The sequence below is a fragment of the Hemiscyllium ocellatum genome, chromosome 19 (assembly GCF_020745735.1).
Source record: "Hemiscyllium ocellatum isolate sHemOce1 chromosome 19, sHemOce1.pat.X.cur, whole genome shotgun sequence".
Classification (NCBI taxonomy): Eukaryota; Metazoa; Chordata; class Chondrichthyes; order Orectolobiformes; family Hemiscylliidae; genus Hemiscyllium; species Hemiscyllium ocellatum.
This window is the reverse complement of record NC_083419.1, coordinates 48306400-48333386: the sequence shown is the minus strand read 5'-3', so window position 1 is coordinate 48333386 and position 26987 is coordinate 48306400. Positions and strand designations below refer to the sequence as shown.

Genomic DNA, 26987 nt, shown 5'->3' with positions numbered 1-26987 from the left:
CCAGTGCTTTTGCTGATTTTTATCCCACAATCAAGATGACAATGACAGACTGATCAGTATCTTCCCATTACTGTTTGGGGGAAGTTGCTGGATGCAAATTGACTGTGACATTCCCTACATTAAAAACTTTAACTACACTCAAAGCACCTCATTGGCTGTACAGTGTTTTGTTTTCCATTTTTGGAATGTGTTGAATTCATTAAGAGTGATACGTGAATGCAAGTTATTTCTTCTCTGTCAGGTATTGCTGTGTCTTAAAAAATCTTTAAAAGGCACAATTGTCAGTACACATCCTCAATTCAGTTATCAAATGTCATTGTTCAATTTCTTTCCACTGTTCTATTACCTTTAACAAGCTTCTAGTAATCTGCTAATTGTTATGCTTCAGCTTTATCCGAAGAATTCTGTTTAGACCACTTTTAACAAAATCCATGTGGTCCAGTGCAGTGGTATTGGTCAGGATTTTTCAGTCAAATGCGAACAAACTCCCTACTGACTATAATTGTACAGTGTTGAAGTTAGCTTTTCCACTGTGCCTGACAATTGTAAATCAGTCAAAACAGAGTGGTGCCCTCTTCAGGGTGTGGATTTGCATGAATACTACATGTTCTTATCCAAACAAACTGAAGAATAAGATGCAAAAACTGCAGCAGGAAATACAATGCAAAATCTGGTTCAGAAAACCATATCCAGAGAGGTTGAGATATAAAAGGAAAAAAAAATCAATGTTTTACATTTTTAAAAATGTAAAACAATGAACACCCAAAGCAATAAGACTCTCCACCGTAAAAAAAATACATCTTCAACACAACAGGAGAATGTTGACATTAATTAAGACTTATCAGGCCTTTAAGAATTAATTTATATTTGAATATTCAAATGTGAGCTTATTTTGATGTACTTGGTGAGTATGGAGTGAGCAAATACAGTAGACTTTCAAATGTTTTAACATTGAGCCTTCATTAAGACATCAATGCAGCAAGACTTGTGGAGGAGCAAAGAAAACTTGACATCAACATGCTGATTTCAGTGTTTAACTATAAGGTAAAATTGCCAGACGTTGCTCCTTGATAACACTTATAGCCTCTCAGTTACAATTACAACAACAAAATGTAAACTTTCGCCTCCAGCATAAATAAGCTTTATAACCTAAAATAATTCACCATCAATCCAGCCTTGCTTCTTCCAAATTTCAGTTTTTGCTATTGTTGTGACTTTTCCATTTTAATCAATGACCTCAATGCCTGTTCTATATTATCCGAAGTTATCTGAATGCAAAAACAGGGGCCAATATTATCAGTCTGTTAGTAATGATGCATTTGTCGCTACATCAAAGCAATATGTATCACTGCAATAATTTTGCTCAATTTATGGAAGATGATGAATAACGTTTTATTGTTCTTATAATGTTCTCTGTTAGTCTTTTGCCCTTTTTATATTTTCAGGTCATTGGATTAGCAAAATAATTGCTGCACAACTTGGGTACTCTCCAAGGATTCATATTCCACGTGGCTCACTTTCTTGGCCAACTACTCAATGTCGGCAAAGCTTTAAGTGAAATAGCTCATGGATCCTAACTCAAATAAGATTACAACTAATATTTTACAGTAAAATAAAACAGAGAACTGTGCATATTGGAAATGTAAAATAAAAACAGAAATTGCTGGAGAAACGCAGATCTGAAGAATGGTCACTGGACTCAGTCTTAACTCTAATCTTTCATATCCTGGTCCTAACTATTCCACCTCCCAACAGTTTGTTCTGTTGGTTTATGAATCTGATTATAGTCTCCATTAAACAAGTTTCATATTTTAAAACTATCACTGCAATAATTACAAAGTAACAATTAAACATGCCATGTAAAATTCAGAACAAATATCTTTTTATTTCTTTTGATAGTAACTTTCTCAACACCATTCAGAAATGTGGAACAATTGCAAGAAAGTTTATCTTTCCTTTGTCCTTACCAACAACGGTTTCTAGCAGACCAGGTGAATTCTGCAAATAACTGAACTTTTCATAGTTTGAAGTTGCTTCACAAAGAATATCAAGGAGCCTGATTACAATGAGGGCTTCCTATGCAAAACAAAAAAAAATCAAAAGGATAAATTATGTGTTGCACACCTAAAAATGATTCACAGAGAAAAAGCAGACGATGAGTTCAAAAGACAAATCACGAAGAGACATTTTATAATTAAATAAGTATCCCAAACTATAGATTTAGAGAATCGTGCTTCTAGAAACACAAGTTTCAAAATAATTTTACAGCAAAATCATTCTTGTCAAAATTTAAAGCGAAACCAAATAGAGTTGATCTTTTTTCCAAGTAGCATATTGATTCTATGTATCGACCAAATTCTAATTTGTCGTTGTGACAAATGATTTAATAAAGCCCATTCAATAATAAAGGGCAAATGAACTGTTCTGTTTTAAGATTGAAGTACACAGTTATACAAGGAGGAAGGAAAAATAAGTTAATCAAAAAATAACTCCTTTTCCCGTAAACAATTCCAGTCTGTGGAAGCATACACCAGCTTTTAAAAGCAACTATGACCAGGATAACTGGCAACTAACAGTTTCTTCATAGTCACAGGTAGTGCCAGAGTATCAGAGGTTCAATTTCAGTCAGGTTTGAATGTGTCTTATGCAGTACCTCAATTAGTCTCACCGGTGTAAAGAAAACAGACTTTGAAAAACTTCCAAACACCCTGTTGTCCAGGGAAATCAAGTAGTCAGTCATAGCATCTAGAGAGGAATAGGACGCAGAGTTGGGAATGTATTTAAACCTTCTAGAATTGGGAAAGATATGGAGAAAGAGGCGGCATTTGATGATCCTGGCTTCAGCACATGTGGATTAGCATCTTTCACAAAGCAGATGTGAAAAACCAGGATATTAAAAAGTGAGCATCTCGCAAAGGCAGCCTTTGGAATAAACAGGGGTGGTGGAAAGGTAAAAAGTCTATCTAAATATATTTCTGTCATTGCGTAAGAACAAAAAATTCTGGCATAGGAAGCTCTGGTTCATTTTTTTTTAGGCATACCAAAATCCCTAGTCTATTCTTCAGTCTGAAAGACCAGAAAAAAATTCCATCTTACTAATGGCCAGAGACTGGTGCTGGTGGTGTAGAAAATTAAATTCTATAATGGATAGCTTAGGTGTCCAATGCATTTCAAACATGGATCTAGAATGGTAGATAATAGTAATGCAAATAATTATGCAGTGTTAAGGACAAATTATGGGATTATGGATTAACGGAGCAGAACAAGTGATAGTATGAATTAGTCTTGATGCGGATACAATTTCAACATTTAAAACACATTGAGATAAATACATGAACAGGAAAGGTTTGGAGCAATATGGGCCAGGAACAGGCAGGTGGGATTATTTTAGTTTGGGATTATGTTTGGCATGGACTGGTTGGACATCAGGGTCTGTTTCCATGCTGTATGACTTCATAATATGAAGATATATACCTCTGTGTAATAAAAAAACAGCTAGACATTAGATGTTGTATTTGTATAAGAATATTCAAGATCAGCTGTCAATAGAATGAGACGGGTTTTCTGTCTTGCTATTTGTACAAAGTACTCATCCATATGTTGCCTCCTGGTCATCATCTTTGCTTCTTAGATAGTTCCTCATAATTGGGGATGCACTGAAAAGGAGTTGTTAGATGATTGAAGAGTCCAATGTATGACCTACAGTCTCTGTCACAGAGGAGCAAGCAGTGGTTGGGGAAATGCGTTGCCAAGTGTTTCGTTCTCCGTCAAGTCTCAATTTCAGCTTGTGTTGTCGAGGAGACTTTAGGTGTACAGCTTTACAGGTCCCAGATGCTTTCTCTCCACTTCAGCAATCTTGGGGCAATATTTCCCAGGTAGCAATGGGAACATCACATTTCTCAAGGAGGCTTTGTGTGTGTGCTTGAAACATTTTCCCTGTGCCTTGCTTACTGTGTTGAAGCTCCAAGTGGAGGGTTTATTTTGGGAATCTCATGTCATACATGCAGATGAAGTAGTCTGACCTTTCAAAGCTCAAACATGGCCAATGCTTCAATGTCTGAGTAAGAATACTGACATAATGCACCTACACTTAAAGAATTTGCAGAGGCAATTCTAGTGGAAATTCTCTGGGGTTTTGAGATCCCTACGCTATGTAGGCCATGGCTCTGAACCACACAGGAGTGCAGGTATCACTACTGCTCTCAGTTTGTGGTTTGAGATGCTTTTTAGGGGAACTAAAATCTGCCCTGGCACATTGAAGGCAATGTTGAATGTTACATTGTCTGTCCTTGTTGACATTAGGATCCCAAGTGGTCCACAATGTTCAAAGCTTCTTTGTAGATTTTGATCATTGGGAAGTGGAGGGGCAGTCCATTGTGGCAGGGTTGTTTGGTAAAGGACCTTTGTCTGATCAGGTTTACTCTAAGATTCATGCTGTCATAGCTTCAGTAAGGACGTTGGCACTACCAACTCAACATAACCAAAACCTGGCATGAGGTAGAGAAAACCATTCTAAAGAACAACAAGGTGTCAGGAGAGGATAGAATCCTGGTCAGAGCACCAAAATTTGGTGGAGATGTAATTGTGCTGACACTACATGACCTGGCTATGGTGCTGGACTAAAACCAGAATTTCATGAATTCAAATCCCACAATGGTAAGTATTAGTAATTGCGGGGCCAGCAAGAGCTTTCCTCTTCTCTAACTTCCTGGGAGAATATCTGAGACCCCTAAGTTATCAGCTCAACATATGAATAATGTCAAAAACTAAATGACAGAATTAGGGTTCAACATAATACCTCCAGGGAACCTTAGAACATGTAATTTACATTGCCTTGCATGTGTCACCCATCAAATCACCAAAGAACAAATATAAAAATATTTCTGTAAAATCAACACACTTGTTCTATGTTTTGATAGAACAGCTATGTTCATAACTGTAACTTGGCAATGAGAAACAATAATTATCAACTAGAATTATTTGTTAAATTGATCACAGCAATTGTTAGTGAATCCTTGCAATACATCTAAATAAGTGGTCTTGCTCAAACTACAGCCAAACACCACCAAATCGCCCTCTTCACAAGCTGGCAATAAGACAATTATTTGAAGCCCTGTACACAATGTGAACAGCACTATGAAATTAAAGCTTTCTTTTTCAACCTGATTCGGCGGAAGTGGGTTAAATCTCTATCATACCTCATTCTCTTCCTCAGTAGCAGAGGTGAATTTCAATACTGCCGTGCATTTTTCTAGGAAACAGCTTGCCAAGAATTGCATCATCTTCAAAAGAGCACTCAAGTCACCACTGCCAGCTGGACATCCCAGTGTCTCACTTAACTTTACAGAAATCAGATCCAATATAACAATCCTGAAACAGAAGATTATTAGGCAGAGCTGTAACTTTGCAACACCTACTGAAAATTCACTATATATAAAGTTCCTGCAAAGCACCTATTATAGATAAAGTCAATATGAGATATCACTAACAGCAAAATAATACATATCCAATTATTTTCAATATATAATAACTTCAAAGGGATTTATGAACACTAATATAATGTACAGTCTTGTTCTGTTTTAAATTTATCTTGCAAACATTTGTAAAAATAGACTTATTAAAATTTATTTTTTCAAATTTCCTACATCAGATTTCAACTAATTACATTATTCTGAGATAAAAGCAGAATTTAATCTAATTCGACTAACTGCCAAAAATATGGTCTTTCCTTAAAACTATCACAGCTTAGCAAGAATCACATTAAAAAACATATACAGAAAATGGCTATTTTTAGGGAAAATACAAGATGGGTAATCGAAAAAAAGTGGACAAACAATCTGTTTCATCAAGGAATACATTTTCACTTTACAAAGGCATTTTAACATCTTGAAGTGGGAAGGATATCCATATTAAAGTTGAATACAGAAGTTGGTGTGTCCTCTTTCTCACCTGCTTGTAAGACTCAGGTTTCCCTTCCAATTTCTGAGAAGTACTGTTTTGGAGCACAGCTTCCACACACCCCAGAGAAAATGATCACAGCAGGTTTATGGGAATAAATGAACTGTCCTTTTGGAGAAGGCACAGCAAAACTCCTTCTGCCCTTGTGCAGACACCCAACACTGAAAATTCTCACAACAAGCACTATTTAGATTTTTCCAAATAGGCACACAATTCAACAGAGTCAGTAACAGAGGACACAAGGGACTGTGTGGGAAATCAAGTTTTGAACTATTGAAAAATCACAATTTACTCTGCATAGTCTAATTGCTAATTATTATTGTACAAAGGGTAAATCTCCCAGTTTATATGAAAAGGCAACAAAAAGTTAAAGGTAGACTTTCTACGTGAAAATCATGGTCAATCAGCAGTGGGTACAATAGCTTTGTTAGGGTAATCATCCTGTTTGACACAGAGATTTAAAATTACAGCTTCGGAGGTCAACCTGACTCAAGTACTTTGGCATTATATTGAACCAGAGCAATCTAAAAAGTACACTTTTACAGCAAATTGAGAAAAACACCCAAAATTGTAAGAATTTGATGTTATCTGTAAAAGTATAAAGAAATAACAGGTAGGTTTGGAAATATCAAGACGTGAACAATTAGGACCAAAGATCGTAAAGCAGCTTTCCAAAGGGAACTTTTGTCCTACCTTTCGTGGTTATTCAATTTTATGTACAACTCCGCCATCAAGTCTGGACATTTCAGAAATTGGTCTGTCACAATCAGAAATCTGAAAAGAAAATATTAAGTTGTAAGGTTTTAACTTGTTAACACAACATTCTTCAATGATAGCTTCTTTAAATCCTACAACAAAGAACGAACAGTCACATTAAACTGAAATACTTCCAAGATATTTGCAACAAAACTTTAGATTTACAAATGCCTATTTTTGAAACAAATACAACTTACAGGAAATCAAGTAAAAGATTTGTCATTTATTTACTTGGTACTATGTGCACCATCTATATTTCCTATGTCACTGAGCTACAACTAGTGTTCTCCTGAATTTTCCTTTGCTGTGCATGACCAGTTTTTGTTGCACTAAGGAATTCTATTAAGAGTCTGATGCATGCATACATTTGAAAAAGGACTGTTGCTTGCTTGTGGCACATTTGCTTGTGGCACAATGTTTTTCTTAAATTTTAAGTATGTTACTTTTAAAATTCAATTGAAATATTTTGATTCAATGTTTTCTTCAAGTCCTCTGGTCAGATGAATGAATATTTAGAAGACTGCACATATTTTTGCCAGATTATATCATTTGAAGTTACACAATTTTAATTTTCCTGCAAGACCACAATGATTTTAGTTAAAATCCAACTTGATTTCAAAAGTAAGAGGTCATTTAAAATCCTTGACATAGTTATTTCCCTCAGGGAGGATTCAACTCTATATTGCCCTCAATTGGTGTGCAATCTGTGCAGCCAAAATGTGGCTTAATCGCCAATGGCTGACATCACCACCAAAAATGAATTGAATGCAATTGTATTTCATAAACGGATGAAAATTCCATAATGTAAATCTATGCCAAAATATTTTAGCTCAAATCCCTACTATTTAAACTCAAATATTCATATTATTGCAATATAAAGCAGATGAGTTGTGATTCTTTCCAATAAATATCTTCATCTAAACAAAAGTTAAATTGATAGTTCTGATCAATACTCCTTTAACATAGCACAGCGCAGAATGAAGTCATTCAGTCCACTACCTCTATATCATTTCTGTCAAAGATTAATTCAGTTGGTCCCACTCCACAAACCTTTCCACTTATCCTGACAAAATTTACTTCTTCGCCTTTGAGATGTTATTCTCCTTTGAAAGCTTCTACTAAATCTGTTTCTACCACTTTACCAGGTAACATATTTCAAATTATAAACACTTTGTGCTAAAATGATATCCCATTGGCTCTTTTACTAATCTCCTTAAATACGGGCACTCCAGTCATCAAGTTTTCACTAGGACCAGTTTAAAAGATTGTAATATCAAATTCTAGTCTAAACTAGGAGGCATGAGAAGTGTAGTTCCTGATTTCAATATCACTGAGATGGGACAGGCAGAAGAAAAGGTGGAGTGAATGAGTTAAAAAGAAACATTAGCAGGGGTCATTAATCCGGACAGTAATCTGTCGGTTGCTGCTGGATATCAGATCACATTTGGCAGCACCATGCACTGAGAAAGTAGTTTTCCAACAATATGTCAGCTTAGAATGAGAAGCAACTATATGACGAGGTACTGTTGGTCTGCTATGAAAGCTCAAACTCCCTGCCAACATGAGTTTAGCACTTTTACAGGAGATAGGAAGAAAACCAAAAAAAATGTAAAAAGAGCATTTGGAGGTTCTGGGAGCTAAGAATTAAGCACGAAAACATTCTATTCAAGCAAAAAAAAAGGCCACAAAGATGGCAGCTTCAGTCTGGTGGCCAGATGCTTGAAGAAAAATATCACTTCTCAATTAAATATCTTTTAATTAAGCACAGGGACATGGGTGAATATCTAGTAATGAAGTGGAGTTACTGTCATGGCCTCAACTATAACTTTTCATAAGGCCAATCAAAATAAAATCTAATTTACCAGAAAAACTAAACAAACATACATCAGAAACTAAAAGTTATTTAAACAAGGAAAAGAACTGCCAAAGCATTGCATCTGAAGCACAACAACAATGTATTACCATGGCAGCCTGCAATATATAATTATTTAATGATACAGGAACAAAGTGCAGCTTTTCAATATTAAAATATCAAATAGGAACAAGAAACCGCTGCAGTCGGTCAAAAATATGTTGTAGCTTAATTGTTAATATATCCTTGTAAAGCAGAGTTTTTTTTAAAAAGGTATTCATACCAATTGTAATATCAATTATATAGAAAGGTTGTTCTTATTGAAATGGGTGTTCAGTGAATGTATTCATATATTATTATATGTGAAAGTTTGTAACATCAAATTCTAGTCTAAAATCAGGTAGATAAACATAGCATAGGAGGCATGAGAAGTGTAGTTCCTGATTTCAGCATCACTGAGATGGAACAGGCAGAAGATAAGGTGGAGTGAATGAGATACACATTATATATATGACAGTTCTTTCTGGTTACCAGAACACCATTAATCAGTTAGGGACCAGAGCCTGGCACAATTTTAATCTGATTAATCTGAAGGAAAGCAAATTAAATTTGTTCAGTAATTTCTCAAAAAAAAATGGCATCTCATCATGAACTCTCTCTTTCCAAAATTGCCGTTGTTGACACTTTAAATATCTTCGTTGGGGATCTTCAGGATTAAGCTGCCTGATCATCATGACTTGCCCACCAATAAGAAGCCTCCGAATCAGAGTCAGTAATCTGATCCTATAGCTAAGTGAGTCCATAGTACCTCGAGTACCAATCAGCCTTATTCATCAACAAAACCTGCAGGGTAAACCTCCCGCTGCTAGCAGATTTTGTTTTAAACAAGCTGGGCACACAGTATGAAGCTCATTTTCTGTGCTGATAACTGACTGGTTAAGCCTTGTCCAGAGCAGAGAGTTCTTAAATAATGAAATTTGCTAATCTTTGGTAATATTCTTTCGATACATATAATGGGGGAAGAGTAATATGGACAGTTCATGCCTTTATAACTAGGCAAGGAGTAATTAACAATGGGCGTTCAAACATACTTACATGTTTGTATATATTAAACTGATCAGAGGTCAAATATGAAGAACCATATTTTCAAAGCAAATCTTTGCAAAACTTTAAATTTTTCGAATAGTAATTTACATAGTTTGTACATAGAAATAACTTAGAGCAGCAACACTAGTTTCAACCTCACTATAGTACCGATACTGGTTACAGATACTGGATAGACAGAGGAGCTCTTCAGTAAAATGAGATATATTGCTGTTGCAACATTGACAAACATAAATACTGGTTTTAAAATCTGATGTGAAAACTCGAGGTGTTCTACATAATATGTTGGTGCACACAGTACTAAATATAGTACACTGTTCGCAAGCTCCAACTAGAAAGACTAGTTTTCTTGGAGCTTGTCAGATTTCAGTCTGCTTTCAAAGCGATCACAAGATTTTACATAGTACAACTTATATAATACTTACACTGCAGTAGAACATAATCATTATTTCATAGAATAAAGTTTCCTAAAGCCTTACAGCAGGCTATCATTTGTATGTCAGGAGATTTCTGTTCCCAAACCACTGCTGTAGAATAGAAGTTGACAGTTAATCTTAAAATTAGAGCTCCGATCAGGAGTGAAATAGCAGATATCACTTGGTCGTAGAGTCATACAGAAGAGAGACAGACCCTTCAGGCCAGCTCATCCATGCCAAATCAGGTTTCCTAAAGTGAACCAATTCCATTTGCCTGCATTTAGTGCATATCCCTCAATACTTTTCCTATCCATGTACCTGTCCAAATTATCTTTTAAATGTTGGTACTGTACTCACTTCTACCATTTCCTCTGGCAGCTCATTCCATACATGCACTACCCTCTATGAAAATTTTGTCCCTCAAGTTCCTCTGAAATATTTCCCCTTAAGCTGTCTAGTTTTAGACTCCGCCACCTTAGGGATAAGACCATGGCCATTTATCTAATCTGTGCCTCTCCTAAAACTCTTTAAAAACAAAGGTCACTCCTTAGCCTCCTAAGCTCCAGGGAAGAAAATTACAGCTTATCTGGCCTCTCCTTATAACTCAAACCATCTAATTTTGGTAACATCCTTGTAAATACTTTTGCCACCCTTTCCAGTTTAATAATATCTTCCCATGGAACAGTGAACAGAATTCTACATAGTACTCAAAATGTGGCCTTACCAGTGTCTTGTACAGCTGTAACATGATGCTGCAATTTGTGCTCTGACTGATGAAAGCAAGCGTGCCAAATGCCTTTTTGCCTGAAACGTCGATTTTCCTGCTCCTCGGATGCTGCCTGACCTGCTGTGCTTTTCCAGCACCACTCTAATCTTGACTCTGATCTCCAGTATCTGCAGTTCTCACTTGTGCCTTCTTTATCACCCTGTCTACCTGTGACGCCATTTCCAAGGAACTATGTACTGCACCCCTAGGATTCACTGTTTGACAACACTCCCCAGGATCCCATCATTAACGGTTTAAATCCTGTCCTGATTTAGAAACACAACAAACTAAAAGCATAAAGACAATAAACTTCAAAGGTGTAATCAGACATAAATTTTCTTTTTAATGAAGTTTCAAACAATTTGTCTCTGCGTACTTTAGATCAGATAAATGAACATTTATTTGAAAAAACAATAGTAGCTCAAGAAAGCTAATTATAAAGTTTGATAAGAGAATAATACCAGCATATTTGTTGGATCATTAGTTACATATTTTGGTGGTGGTTATTTTCCGAAAGTGGTACAACACATGCTTGTACCTTTTAAGGAGACTAAATTGACAAAAAAAAAATTGCTGTCCCCAATAATGCTAACTGGTTATCAGCAAGTTCAAAAATATTGTACTAATTTACAAAGTTGGCTATAAAAATAAACAGGGAAAGATAATTACAGTCAAGTTATTTATCCCATGAGAGCTTTGGTTCACTCATGCCACAGAGTTAGACAATTGCAGATTCAATGCTCAGTTCAGGCCCAAAAGTCAAGCTTACCATTCCAGTTCAGTACGAAGGTTGCAGTGGCAGAGGTGCTGCCTTTCAGATGAGGTGCTAAATTAAATCATCTAATGTTTCATGTGGATATACAGTAATAATTCAAAAGTAGGGAAGTTATTCCAGGAATCCTGGTCAATGTTCCAATCAAATCACAAAAACAGATTATCTGGTCGTTAACATATTGTGCCTTTTGGGAACTGTTGTATGTAAATTGCTTGTCCCACTGCCTACTTATAATAATGATTATACTTGAAAGGTATAAAATGGCACAAAAATGCTTTGGGATGTCCAAAGGGTTATAAAAAGTGCGAGATGAATGGAAGTGTTTTCCTTTTTTCCTTAATCCACAGATTTTCTCTGTTTATTGTGATTCAACATGTCAATGCATCTAAAATGTCATTTAATGGTCTTCAGATTTACTTTCTGAGAATACCCAACTCTATGAGGACTGTGCAATGACTACATATACTTAATTGGAAATATAAACTAGAAAATGGAGGTTTGGCTCACTGTGTTGCCAATAGAAAGTTTCTTGAAAACAAAACTCAAAGCAAAAGTAGAACTGTGCGATGTTCTTGCATTGTTACACAAGAGCATGGAACTTTTGCTAAGGCTCTAATGGATTCCTTTGAGACACTAGCTTTTGGATTAAAAAAGAATTAATTACCCAGTAATAGTTTTTAAATTAGTTTTAAGCAGCCATTTTGTCATAGCAGCAGGACGCAGATCTCAAACATCCTGCAAGCAAGCCAGATCTCTCTCCATTAGTGTAAAGAAAATAAGCAGAGAAAGATTTTCCAATAAAAAGACGTCTAATTCAAACAAAAGTCAAAGGTCTAGCAGACCAGCTACTGAATTGAGGATCGCAGCAATCGTCAACAATGTGAATGCATCAGCAAATAAAAACAAGCTGTGAGAAAGTCACCTCATTGTTTCTTGTGGTTTGAACTCTTAATAGTCAGGCTTTGTTCCTTTTTGCCTATATTTTCCACACAATATTCTTGCAAAGCTGTTTGCACTGCTCATCTTATTAGTTCGATCTGTGAATGAATGTGTGCTGGTTTGGATTCAAAGGGCTATAGCTTAAGTTCGCATATCTGCAATTAATAATCTATTTTGCCATAAGTTAAGTTTGTTCTTACAAATAAATTTTTGCTTTCTTGTTTATCAATAAAAGTTGGTGCGAGTCAGGCAAACTAACTATTCCTGCGATTAAATTGGTCATATTTGACAAGTAAGTTTAGATCACATGGGATCCAAAACTGGCTTGAAGATAGGAGACAAAAGGTGGTGGTGAAGAGTTGTTTTTCAGACTGGAAGCCTGTGACTAGTGGTGTGCCACAAAAATCAGTGCTGGGTCCACGACTTTTTGTAATTTATATAAATGACTTGGATCTGAATAAAGAAAGTAAATTTACAGATGATACTAAAATAGATGGTGTAACGGTCAGTGAAGATTATTTCAGAGTACAATGGGACCTTGATCAGATGGACCAATGGGCTGAGAAATCTCAGATGGACTTTAAGTTTAGAAAGTGGAATCACAGGTAGACAGGGTGGTAAAGGCAGCTCTTAACACACTTGACTTCATTGGTTGTAACATTGAGCATATGAGTTGGGATGTCATGTTGCAGTTGTGCAGGACATTGGTGAGGCCACTTTTGGAATACTGCATACAGTTCTGGTTGCCCTTCTATAGGAAGAATGTTGTTAAACTTGAGAGGGCGCAGAACTGATTTACAAGGATATTGTCGGCGACTGAAGGAGTTGAGCTACGGGAAGAGGCTGAATACACTAGGGTTTTTTTTCCCTGTAATGTCAGAGAATGAAGGGTGACCTTTTTGAGATTTATGAAAGCATGAGGGGCACAGATAGGGTAAATAGCCAGTCTTTTTCTTAGGATGGGAGAGTCCAAAACTAGAGGGCCTCAGGATTAAGATTTTCATGCAGAGGGTGGTACGTGTATGGAATAGGCTGCCAGAGGAAGTGGTGGAGGTAGCTACAATTGCAACATTTAAAGGCATTTGGATGGGTATGTTGTATTTCTACTATGCAATCATTAAAGTCAAATTTAACTTAGGTTAAATCATCTTTAAGGGATAAGTAATATGGCAAGGTCCCTAGTGTATATTAAATATTATTTAAACTAGAGAGGACATAAACAGAAAAGGTGCAATTAAATGCTAAGTCATGGCAAGGCAACTTAGCTCCTTGGAATACTCCACTTGTGCAATGTGGAAAGTCAGGGACATTTCCAGTGTCCAGGGTGACTGTGTTCAGGAACTGTTTCCCGCTACAGCTATTTAAAAATCTGTATTTCAGATCTGGAGGAGCAGCTAGTCACTGTAAAGCAACCACAAGGCTGAGATTTTCATATACACTGAGATAGTTACACCACTGATAAAGATTATTTAGGCAGAAAGAGAATGAGTGGCCACCTAAGTGAAAGGCCTAGGCGGCAGTATAGGAGTTCTGTGGGTCCATATCCCCCTTAAACAAATTCTCAGTTTGGCTACTGCTAGAGGAGAGAAAGGGATTAAGGGACTTCAGCAAAGACCAAGCTTGTGGCATCAAGACTGGCTTGGCTACATTGAGGTAAGAAGCAATACTGATAGTAGATTCTATGGTAAGCAGCTGGAGATGCAATACCAGGATGTCACTGAGCTACTGCATGGGCATTCAGAAGGAGGAGGATGAATAACCAGAGGTTGGAACCAATGACAGTTTGAAAAAAAGGAATGAGATCCTGTTAGAAGAATATAAGGAACTCAGAATTAAGTTTAAAAAATCAGGACCTCTAATGTAATTTTGAGATTACTTCCAATGTCTCATGCTGGCGAGATCAGCAATAGGAGAATAGACTGAATGAATCCATGGCCAGAGAGATGGAGTAGGAGAAAGGGAATTAGATTCTTGTGGCTTGGGACTGATTCTGAGGAAGATGGAAACTACAAACTGGTCAAGTTGCATCACAGTGATATTTGAATTAATATTCTCACAGAGGCATTTAGTAGTATTGTGCGGGAATGTTTAAACTGGACAGACAGGGGAATGGAAACCTGAGCAGTGAGACACAAGAACAGGTAACAAAGTTAGAAGTGAAAGATAGAAGAGGTAAAAACAAAACTGGAAGACAGAAGAAACAAGGGATAGCAGCTAACAGGCTCATTATACAGAAAAATGAATGTTAAAAAGACAAATCTAAAGATATGGTGTCTGAACACACAAAGCAAGCACAATACAGGGGGCAAATTAACTGCACAAATAATTGAAAACAAGTAGGGTATGATTGTGACTACGACACACGGGTGCAGGGTGACAAAGGCTCGAATCGGAATATCCAAAGATATTGGATATTTAGGAAGGATGAGCAAGCAGGAAATGGAGGTGAGGTAGCTTTGTTTGCAAAGGATACTTTCAGAGTGAAAAGTGGTGCAGTAATGAGAAAGAATCTAGATTTCAAATCAGTCTGGGTGGAGCAACGAAGCAATAAGGGGTGAAAAACATCAGCTGTTGTGTACAGGCATCCAAACAGTGGTTGTAAAGTAGAGGAAAGCATTAAACAGGTAATTAAAGTTATATGTAACAATTAATAATGGAGAACAAGGAAACGATAGAAAAATTAAACTATTTTAGTCCTGCTGTCACAGAAGAAACCACAAATAACTTCCCAAAAATGGTGGCGAAGCAACATCTATCGTGAATGAGGAATTGAAGGAAATTATTATCAGAAAAAAACAAAGTGCTAGGGAAATTGACGACTAATCCTGTATTGCTAATTTACTTCACAAGGTATTAAAATGTGGTGACCAAAGACATAGTGGACACAGTTGCCATATTTCAAAATTTTGTGGATTTTGGAACAGTTTTGGCAGATTTGAGGGTGGAAAGTGTTAATACAATATTTTAAAAAAGGCAAAAACAGGAATTACAGAATATAACAGGAATATAACATCAGTAGTACACACAAGACAAGAGAGTCTGTTATAAAGAATATGGTAATAGGTTAATTCGAAAATATTAACGGAATTAGACAAAGTCAATATGGATATATGATAGGGAAGTCACATTTGACAAATCAACGAAAGGATTTGAGGATGGTCATTAGTGGAATATATGAGGAAGAACTAATGGATATGATGCATTGTATTTTCAAAAAGCTTTTGATAAGTCCTGTGTAAGAGGTTAGTGTGCAAATGCAAAGTACATGGTCAATAATAATCTAATGTGGATCAAGAATTAGTTAGTCAGGAAACAAAGCAGGAATAAATGGGTTATTTTCAGGATAGAATGTGGTGACAAGTTGGGTACCATCAAGGCCAATGCTTATACAGAACTAGGAGGGCATGAAACAAAAATATAAAGTGCTAGAGGGACTTAGCAAGTCTGGAAGCATCAATGGAGAGATAAACTTTGATATTTCCAATCCAAATATTCTTCTTCAGAACTGAAAGGGTTTGGAAAAAGATAGTTTATGTGCTATTGACAAAGTGGAAGGAGGAACAAGTGGAACAGATGCTTATGCTTATACCATAAGACAAAGTTAGTGCTAATAGTGACCAAGGAGAAATTGTGTGTGAATAATAGATTAGAACAGGTCATAAAATGTCATCTCTGCTCAGAGCAAAGCAAAAAAGACACAGGGAGGGAGGGTTAACCAAAGTGGAGGGACAGTGTTCATGCTGAGCCTTGAAGGCTGTAAAGTGCTTGTGGAAAATAAGATGCTGTTACTGCAGCTTACATTGACCTTCAATGAGACAGTGCAGCAGCCCTAGGATGGTAACAATGGCATGGAAGATCGGTTATTGAAATGGAAAGCAATTGGCAAATCAAGGTCATTCTGACAGACACTGAGGTGGTGTCACTCAGAGCCTGTCAGAGTCACCCTGTCTGTGTTTCATCTCGCCAATCTACTGATGACCATATTGTGAGCAGCAAATACAGTTGACGAGATTGAAAAAAAGAAGTAAACCACTGCTTCGGCTAGAAGGTGAGTTCGGGCCCCTGAACAGCGAGGAGGAGGAAGTAAAAGAATGAATGTGATCATATAAAAAGGTTCCACAGGTGATTTGGAGGGTGTGGTGACGGACTATTTGGTGCAATAGCATAGGATCAGGGTGTTGTGGAAAGGAAGTTCCAGTGTAATGCTGACAGAGTGAAGGGCAAGATGTTTTAGGTGGTGACATTCTGGGGTATTAGCACAAATGGAGGATGATTATCTTTTGAATGCAGAGAAAAGTGAGGAGACGGGGACCTTTGTTGTCAATCTGGGGAGAGGTGAGGGCAGACATGCAGGAAATGGATCAGCCACAGCTCAGGGTAGTATCAGCCATGGTTGGCAGTGTCCTCAGTTGAGGAAAAGGAAGAACATGACAGAGGCACTCCTTGAAGATGGCATCATCACAGCAAAGGCAAGAAACTGGGAAAAAGAAATGAAGTTTTTATAGGAAACATAAATATATCTTTTTCTACCCCCCTTCAGTTGTGAAGAGGAATATCTTTGGACTTAAAACATGTAAAGTAGAAACACAAAGAGGAACTGAAGTGACATAAAATTCCTCAGGATCACCACTGTGTGTGAAGAAATTTCTCCTCTCAATCCTAAAAAGCCTACCCTGAATCCTTAGATTCTGATGCCTGGCTCTGGATTCCCCCATCATCCAGAACACCCTTCATGCACTTAGCGTGCATAGTCCTGTTAGGATTGTATAGGTTTCCATGAAATATCCCCTTATTCCTCTAAACCCCAATGAATATTTTCCTAACTGATTCAGTCTCTCTTCATATATCTGATATTATTTCAATGGTGATGGACTGAGAAAAATTGATGTAAAAAGGAACCCAAGTATCCTTGTACACCAGTCACTGAAAGCAAGCTGCAAGCAGTTAGGAAGACAAATGTGCCCTTTATTACAAGTGGATTTGACTGCAATAACAAGGAAGTCTTCCAGCCGTACAGTACCTTGGCGAAATCACACCTGAGGTATTAAGAAATACTTGCCATGCTGTAAGTTTAAGAAGGTTCACCACACTGATTCCTGGAATGGCAGATTTGTCATATGAGGAGAGATTGGGTTGACAAGAAAACTTGTATTCACTGAAGTTTAGAAGAGTGACAGGAGTTTTCATTGGAACAAACAAAATCCTGACAGAGCTGAACAGACTGGATGCAGAGACTATTTTCTCCCAGCTGAGGGTCTGGAACATTGAATTACGGTCTCAGAATATAGGGTAGACCATTTAGCATTAAGATGATCTTATGCATTCTCTACCACATAACACAGTGGATGTCAAACCACTGAATATATTTAAGATACAAGTAGATTTTTAAACTTAAAGTAAATTTCAAGACATCAAGGTTTTGGGGAGAGAGTACAAGCATGGTATTGAAGTTAAGGGTTAGCCATGATCCTAATGAATGGCAGATCAGGCTCAATAAGGCAAATGACATTTTCCTGCTCCGGGTTTCTGTGTCCTTTACATACAATCGGAAACTAAAACACTTTGGCTATTGTATGGGTGAAGCATGGCAAAGAAAGGCATTTTCAGCTGACAATTTATACTTCCATTCTAGCAATGTCATTGGCACAAAAATCACAACTGATTTTATAAAACTGGAAAAAAATAGAATATTAAATCTGATGGTTTTCTGATGACTCATTGTGCTTATTCAGCAAACTGCTGAGCCATACTCAGAAGTAAAATTTCAGGTTCAATTTTTAACTTTGTTAGGTTAGCCAAGACAATATAGTGAGTTGTGACTCAGAGGAAAACAAATCAGTGACTTATCACAATCCCATGTCTCCTGCTTGCAGATAGAATATTTTTGTGAGCTCATGTATGCACTGAAATGTTGAACTGATTCAGTTGTGCCACAGTTGAAAATCTCATGGTATCCACTGTCAGGACTCCAACATGGAGAACAGCCTTTGCAATGGTATAAGTAATGACAAATATTAGGAAAACTTACTGTAGCATGGAGTCAGTGGTTTTGAGGGGAAGAGAGACAAATTCTAAAACAGGGAAAGAACTTCAATTCTGGAACTCCAGCTCAAAAAATGGCAATAAATTCTTCACGACGATCAAGAGACTGTATAATTAAATCTAAAAGTTAATAAGTCACTGACCATTCCAGAATTTTTTGAAACAGAATTAAAAAATGCAAAGTAATGCTGATGTTAATGTTTTAGGAGGTAGAACAGCAACTGAAGGCAAGTTAAAGTCTTATGGTTTCCTGCTCAAATAATTAAGAGTACATTTTAAATGTTGCTCAAAAAGTACATACGCCCAGTCTAGTTCAGGTTCTTTCTTGCATATCTTGATAACAGCTTCAGCCAGTTCAACCCCTTTCGTGTGGTTTAATAGGTCAGCTGTTCTCTCGGCATTAAGGCAGGTGAACAGAACCATGCAGCAATAGGTAACAACTTTCTTATCGGATTGAGTCATGTAGTGCCTTAGGAGAGATTAAAAACAGGAAACTTCATACACTGGTTCAGGAAATCACTCTTACTTGTATGCTTTTCATATCAGATATATTGTCATGAAAATAAGTAAGTCCAAGTTTCAGAAAAAAAAGTCTAAAGGTTTATATTTTTCTGAGTCATTTGACTTACACTCAACAATTTTTTAAAAATCACTATTTTTAACATCTAACAATTGATAAGATGTTTCACAAAATGGATAGGGGTGTGAACAAGGCATCAATTTGAAGTTTGTAAGGCTAAAGAGCCCCAATTTCAATTCAGGATCAATTCATATTTTTCTTTAATTAGTTCTGGGAAGTGATTCACCCCCTTCACCAAATGGTTTATCTCAGTCATTGGAACATAAACACAGGTGAGAACAGTTAAATAACCAACTTAAATATTTTGTGTCGCAAATCTGTAACTTTGCAAACAACCTCCTCTTGATAAACCATCAAAGCATTCTCGAAACATTAAAAACAGTTATGGAGGGATATTACATTCTGGGGTACTGGCATGGCAGACACAGTTCACTGAGCTTCTATAATTAATATCAGTTAGATATTGGTCAAAAGGCAGGATTGGAAAGGAGAATAATAAATCAAAGGTTGACAAAGGGCATGCACAACTATTTAACACCTGTCTACAGACTCAAACAGTATTAACAATGCCTCTAATATCCATCTTCTCAGCAGGATAACATGTGGTCCTGAGGCAAGATGGAAACATCTTATGGACTCAAACGAGGAAAAGAAAATAAAGTGTTTCAGAGAACTTATGGAATGCACTGACTTTGAGTTATTTCAGTCCCAAGTGCTTTCACTGATGAGGAAAACAAATTAAGTGAAATGGGCAGTTTCATACCCCATAGTGAAACAAAACCTGGACCAACCAAACAGCAATTTGCACAACCAAATTCGAAGTGATACTCACAGAAAAAGATCTGGAAAGGCACTTTTCCACAGAATATGCTTAGACTCTTCATTGCCAGTTACAAAGTTTCCAAGGAACTGAAGGCCACATCGAATAGCTATGCAAAAACAAGGGCATATCTTTTACAACTAACTTCGGAAATTAAATTTATTTCGAAAAGGAACTAACTTGTATCAGAAGTGTTCTCAAGTTAGCTGTCATGACTTGCAAGTATTAACAAATACTCATTAACTTCAAATATGCATAAAAACATTATAATTTAGAAAATAGTTAAAAACAATTGCCAATATATTTATCAACAACAATTAAATGTTTCATCAACTGAGATGAACGTATATGTTATTTGTTCCAGTAGCAAGGATGTATTAAAAGCCATATTGTGGATGGTGGAAAACTGGAAGATAAACAAAAGTGCTGGAGAAGCTTAGCTGGTCTAGCAGCACCTCTGGAGAGAGGAGCAGAGTTAATGTTTTGAGTCCAGTGCGGCAATAGTTCAGATCGGACTCTAAACATCAACTTTGTTTCTCTCTCCACAGATGTTGCCAGACTTGCAGGGTTTCACTAGTACTTTGTTTTCATTTCACACCAAGGGCATATTAATTTTGTTGGCCCTGGGTAACACCAAAGTGACCAGGCTTCTTTGTTATTTTTACAAAGGAAAATAAAATAACGATTACCAACTGGGCAGCACGGTGGCACAGTGGTTAGCACTGCTGCCTCACAGCGCCAGGGACCTGGATTCAATTCCCGCCTCAGGCGACTGACTGTGTGGAGTTTGCATGTTCTCCCTGTGTCTGCGTGGGTTTCCTCCGGGTGCTCCGGTTTCCTCCCACAGTCCAAAGATGTGCGTGTCAGGTGAATTGGCCATGCTAAATTGCCCGTAGTGTTAGGTAAGGGGTAAATGTAGGGGTATGGGTGGGTTGCGCTTCGGCGGGTCGGTGTGGACTTGTTGGGCCGAAGGGCCTGTTCCCACACTGTAAGTAATCTAATCTAATCTAATCTAAACTCTGCTTAATTCTTAGATCTCCCACTACAGACAATAGATAAGCTCACTGAAGAAAAAGAACAGGCAATGTGCACCAGATTTCTATACATTTCGCTCTGAATCAGATTGCCAGGAAGCATTTGAGCAGACCACGTGTGAATTGCTGTCTTGGTTACAGAACTCAACATATACAAGAGGTTTTGCAAATCTTTTCTGAATTAGATTGCCAATGATTCAGATCTTGGGAAATTTAATCACAAGTGTGTAACCTCATTAGATGCTATTTCTGCACCAATTAACCTCAGATCAGTATCATAAAAATGATTTTCAATGGGCTAAGTTATTTTATTTAATAGCTTGAATGTCTTATTAATGACAGTTCACCACCAGCATTTCACGAGCAACTTAAGATGAGCAATAAATACAATACTCACATGCTGTGAAAAAAATAAATTAACTATTATTCAGCTTGAGCCTTAAGGAAAATCAATGAATTCCATATTGAACATTAAGCAGTGAAATAAAATCTATATCTTTCTCAGATTGCCAAAGAAAACCTTCAACCATAACCAATGATTTCTTATATAATATTTTTGGAAATTAACTTCTGCTCTAGTGTACTAGCATATCTAATAGATAAAACGTTATCATTTATTCTCCATATATAACCAATTTCCTCATTCAGGCCTGACATCCTGCAGTTTCAGCTTTTTAACACACCCAAGAATTGTCCTGAAGGTTCCCCAGTTCAGAAGTCATATAAATTAGACAATTCAACACATTAAGAGCTAATCACCTGCACAATGTGCCCAAATCAGATATGTTCACCATCTCTGCAAGATCAAAGTAGTTTTAAGAGATCACATTGGTACAATATCACTAAATTCCAATAGGTTCTCAAGAAAGGTACACAAAACCTCTGTTGATGCTCTTTAAATAAAACATGGGGGATCTCCGTGCAAACAGAACATAAAGTAACTTCAGAGATAACATACGACTATTATTGGTAGCAATTCTCATAATATGAATTGTATAAGTCTATATATGTATTCCTTTATTCAAATTCCTCCTTTCAATTTTCAAACCTTTGCATAAAAGATAGGTCAACGAACTTCTCTTTCTGTCTAAGTTATCATTGTTGACTTCTTCCTGAAGGATAGTCTCCAAGTGGAAATTATTCAAAAAGTTATACTGTTATTGAATAATACAGACTTAACAGCACACTGGAAGCAGTACTTGCTGATTAGTGATCAAAAGCAGGAACATCGATTAATCTTATCTCCCTATTCTAGCAGTCACAATCAGAATGCTTTCTTTAAATTAGATCTGTACTTCTGATTAACTTACTTTTAAAAATAAGTTAGACAGTTACTTGAAAAGTAATACTACGGAGTAAAGGGAGTAAACAAGATAGTCTAGTAGATAAGATGCTTTGTACTGAAAAGTACCAGATAGAATCTTAACAGAGTGAACGGCATTTTCTTCTGTACTTCAGATGGAAAGAGGCTTTCCTGGTATAAATTTCAAAAATGCAAAAGCTTTATACATTTCTTATAGCTGTTATTGATTTCATCATAGTATTTTGCACTTGTTTAAATATTTTCAAATTTATTTTAATAAAGTTGCAGTATTATGTTTCAAGACAAGATACCACTCAAACCCACATAGCAACAGCTGAGAAATGAAAACTGTAATGCTCCAGCATTTTTAGAACTACAGTAAATAAAACATGACCACAATAATGCCAAGAAAGGATCTGATGTCGATAGATGTTTAATAATTTAACTGAATTCAGTGATTCAACTGGCAGACTGACCAAGGACAAATTTCTGGTGGGATTCTGTATTTTAAGGAAGTAAAATTCTGGGAACCCACAGTTACGCACAAAATACAAATCCAAAAGGCAAAGTAGTAAAACAGGAAACAGAAAGTTGAAAATTTGTAAATAAGTAGGGAAGGCAGAGGAAACAAAACCTAGAAAATAAACAACATACGGGTTGTTCAGTGATTAATTGCATTTATTTCAGTGCAAAATGAAATCTAATAAATAAGCAGATGAGCAGAGGGCACAGACACACATGAAGTGCGATATAGTAACTCTGATAAAAATGGTTTAAGAAGGGCAAGAATGAGAGATCAGGATTTTCTGAAAGTAGTAAGGAGAAGTAAAAATATGGAGGGGAGGTCATAATGTTGGTTGAAGAATCAATTACAGCTATAAACAGAATGCTAATGTTACAAGGATCTTCATCATACAAATGCAAAATATAGAAGTTCAAGTTGGCTATTTGGTCTTTTAAGCTTGCTCAAGCGTTCAACAAGATCACATCACAGCTGATCATTTAGTAAAGGCAGCTTTCAGTGTGGTTTCACACAGTTCAGGACTGGGTTCCTTGCTTTTTTGCAATACATATCTTTGATTTACACTTAACTGTGAAGAGATGAATAAATGATACAAAAACTGGAAGAATGGCAGTTAGCTGTAGACTGGAAACATCAATGCACATGTTAGGTGGGCAAAAAAGAAACTGCAAATGAAATAAAACTGACGAAGTGCAAAGAAATACATTTGAGAGGTCAAATCAATCAAGAAAATACACAATAAATAGTGGGTTACTCAGAGGTATAGACCTACAGTAAATAAAATAATTACAGGATATGGTGTTACATATGGAGATAGAGGCAGGAAACTTTATTACGTTCAACAGAGTTTGCCTTTGTACTTTACGTGTTGCTATCTGCAGAGCTACAGACCAGGAGGTAGGAACGAAGTTAAGCTGAACATCTTAACATCTGCTATACATACACAGCAGATTGTAAGGGCTTTGTCTTCTAGGCTGTAAAGTTTTTAAATATTGCCTTCTTTGAAGAGTCATACCTGTCTCAAAACTTCAACTATTTCTCCTTCCACAGATGGTACTTGACCTTGTAAAGTCTCTTCCCACTTATCTGTAATTCTTCTGACACTTTACATTAGTTTAAAAATTTCTAGTTCATGGGCTCCAGTGCCTCCTCTTTACTGTGAATATGCAATCCCTTTTATACATTCATTCCCAATCAGGATGGTCTCAGGGCTCTCTGCTTCTTCATGAAAAACAGTCCTGAACAGCCCCCATCCACCATCAGCCTCCTCAGCCTGGCCGAGCTCGCCAACACCGAACAAATTCTCCCTTAACTCCTTCTATTTTCTTCAGGTCAAAGGGGTGGCCATGGGTATCCATAAAGGGCCCTACGTATGCCTGTCTCTTTGTGGGCTACATGGAACTTTCCTTGTTCATGTCCTACTCTGGCCCCCATCCACACTCTTTCTCCAGTACGTCGTTGACATCAAAGGTGTTGCTCCCCTCTCTTCCCAGAATTGGAAAGGTTTATCAATCTCTCTTCCAATTTCCACCCGACTGTCACCTTCACATGGTCCATCTCTGTCTCCTCCCTTCCTCACCGATAGCTGTTTCCATTCCTGGGGATAGGGTGACTATTAATATCCACTACAAATCCACCAACTCTCACAGTTACCTTGATTATTCATGTTCACATCCCGCTTCTGGTAAAGACACTTATTCAATTCTCCCAGTTCCTCTGTCTCTATTCTGATAATGCCAACTTCAATAAAGGGGGCTTCCAAAATGTCCACCTTCTTCCTCAAATGTAAGTTCTTCACCACCATGGTTGGCAGAGCCCTCAGCCATGTCCATCTTCCGCATTTTGCCCCTCAGCCCCTTTCTTCCCTCCAACAACAGCAAAAGAGTATCCCTCATCCTCACCTACCATCCAATCAGCATCCACATCCAAAGGATCATTAGCCGCCATTTCCATCATGTCCAGTAAGATGGCACCATCAGACACATATTTCCCTCTTATCCCTTGTCAGCCTTCCATAGGGAACATTTCCTCCGTGACACCCTGGTCCACTCCTTCTTCAGTCTCAACACACTGCCACACCCCCACAGCCACCTTCCCCTGTAATTGCAGAAAATCTAATATCTGCCCATTTACTTTCTTCCCCCAATATCCAAGGACCCAGACACACCTTCCAGGTGAAGCAATGACTTAGCTGCATTTCATTCAATCTAGTATACTATACTCGTTGCTGTACCTTGTGGCCTCTTCTACATTGGAGAGACAAGGCGTGGACTGGGCAACTGCTTTGCAGAACACCTACACTGCCCACAAAAATGACCCCTAGCTTCGAGTTGCCTGCCAGTTCAACACACTCGTGTCCCCTGGCCTACATGTTTATTTGGCTTGCTGTGGTGGTCCAGCAAAGCTAGAAGAACAACACCTCATATTCCACTTGAGAACACAGCAACCTTCTGAAGTCAATATGAACTAGTCATTTTAGGAGGTCAGCACCTTCTCCCATTTCCTCATTCCCAACCCCCATACGCCAAGTCTTGCCATAACATGGGCTACTACCACAAATAACCTATTGTTAGCTGCTAATGTTTTGTTTGCTCAACTGTTTTTCTCTCTCTCTGGACTATCTCCACCTATCATTTACTCTTTTCCCCCCCTCCCTCTACCCCACCCTTAGCATATTTAACCTTTTCCTATTAGGTTTTAAGAAAGGTCACAGGACTGGAAACATTAAGTCTGCATTTTCTCCACAGATGCTGCCAGACCTGCTGTGTTTTTCCAGCAATTTATGTTTTCGTTTCTGATTTCAAGATAGTTCAGTGTGCTTCAGAATTCCAGTATCCAAAATATTTTGTCATGATTTGAAAATTTAGGTTCATATCACATTGGTTGTAATAGAGAAATGGTCAAAAGCTTGGTCAATGAGATAGATTTTAAGCAGCATCTTAAATAAAGAAAGCAAGAAGTTTTGAGGAAGTTTTCAAACAATTTTTAAACAAGCTCTGCACTCATGGATTTCATCATTCATGGGGTTCTCAGGAATGGAACCCTCATGGATATGGAGGAATAACTTATATTAAACTTTGGTTTCTGACAACAGGGTTTATATAGCACAACCATATATGGGCAAGCAAAGATGTGCAGGTTAGGTGAATTGGCCATGCTAAATTGTCCCATAGTGTTCAGGGATGTGTCAGTTAGGTGCATTATTCAGGGGTAAATGTAGGGCAATGGGTCTAGATGGATTAATCCTTGGAAGGTGAATGTGGACCTGTTAGGCCGAAGGACCTTTTCCATGCCGTAGGGATCCTATGAAAGGAATCTATGAAAGAAAGCACAGGCAGTGGGTAAAACTTGACCAACAATCTGCACAAGCGGTCAAGAACAGGAATTGGGCAGACACTGGGCAAAAATGGATATTGTATTAATCATGTACAATTTTGGATGCAATTTCTTGTGTATTTGGTGATTTATGTGAACACTAATCTATTACAGTGTATTTTGCTGTGTCAAAATGTAACTGTTGTCTTGGGGTTAGAAAAGAGAGATCATTCTATCCTCTAGCTCTGCCCGTATTTCATGAATAAAGGAGACAGGTTAAAAACACTTTGAGCATCTGGATCAGGATACTCCATCTATCACATAGCACTGTTGAAGAAGTAGGAGCCTTCTATAGAAACCTAGAGATGAAGAGCACACGGTGGTTCAATAGACAGTGGTACCACCAAAATATCGTCAATAAATAGTGAGGATAGCCGAAGAAATTCCTGTGGCAGAACATGTAGCAATCTGGAAAATCCAGGCATATGTAACTCAACATGTTTAGTCAGGTAAAAGGTAAATTCTGGATTAGTGGTGCTGGAAGAGCACAGCAGTTCAGGCAGCATCTGAGGAGCAGTAAAATCGACATTTCAGGCAAAAAGGCAGAGAGCCTGAAGGGTGGAGAGATAAGCTAGAGGAGGGGGAGTGTGGCGAGAAAGTAGCATAGAGTACAATAAGTGAGTGGGGAAGGTGATGGGTCATGGAGGATGGAGGAGTGGATAGGTGGAAAAGAAGATAGGCAGGTAGGACAAGGCTGAGCTGGAAGTTTGGAACTAGGTGAGGTGGGGAAAGGGGAAATGAGGA

General features: G+C 37.5%; 1 protein-coding gene across 1 annotated transcript in view; it reads right to left on the bottom strand.

Annotated features, from left to right (window-relative positions):
- Nucleotides 1-26987, bottom strand: part of atxn10 (ataxin 10) — a 209004-nt gene that overhangs the window by 142205 nt on the left and 39812 nt on the right. Inside the window, exons 4-8 of the mRNA XM_060839545.1 lie at nucleotides 20021-20117; nucleotides 18910-19077; nucleotides 6652-6732; nucleotides 5199-5370; nucleotides 1968-2076 (exon numbers count right to left, since the gene is read on the bottom strand). Of these exons, the coding sequence (XP_060695528.1) occupies nucleotides 1968-2076; nucleotides 5199-5370; nucleotides 6652-6732; nucleotides 18910-19077; nucleotides 20021-20117 (627 nt within the window). The remainder of the gene's footprint in view (nucleotides 1-1967; nucleotides 2077-5198; nucleotides 5371-6651; nucleotides 6733-18909; nucleotides 19078-20020; nucleotides 20118-26987) is intronic.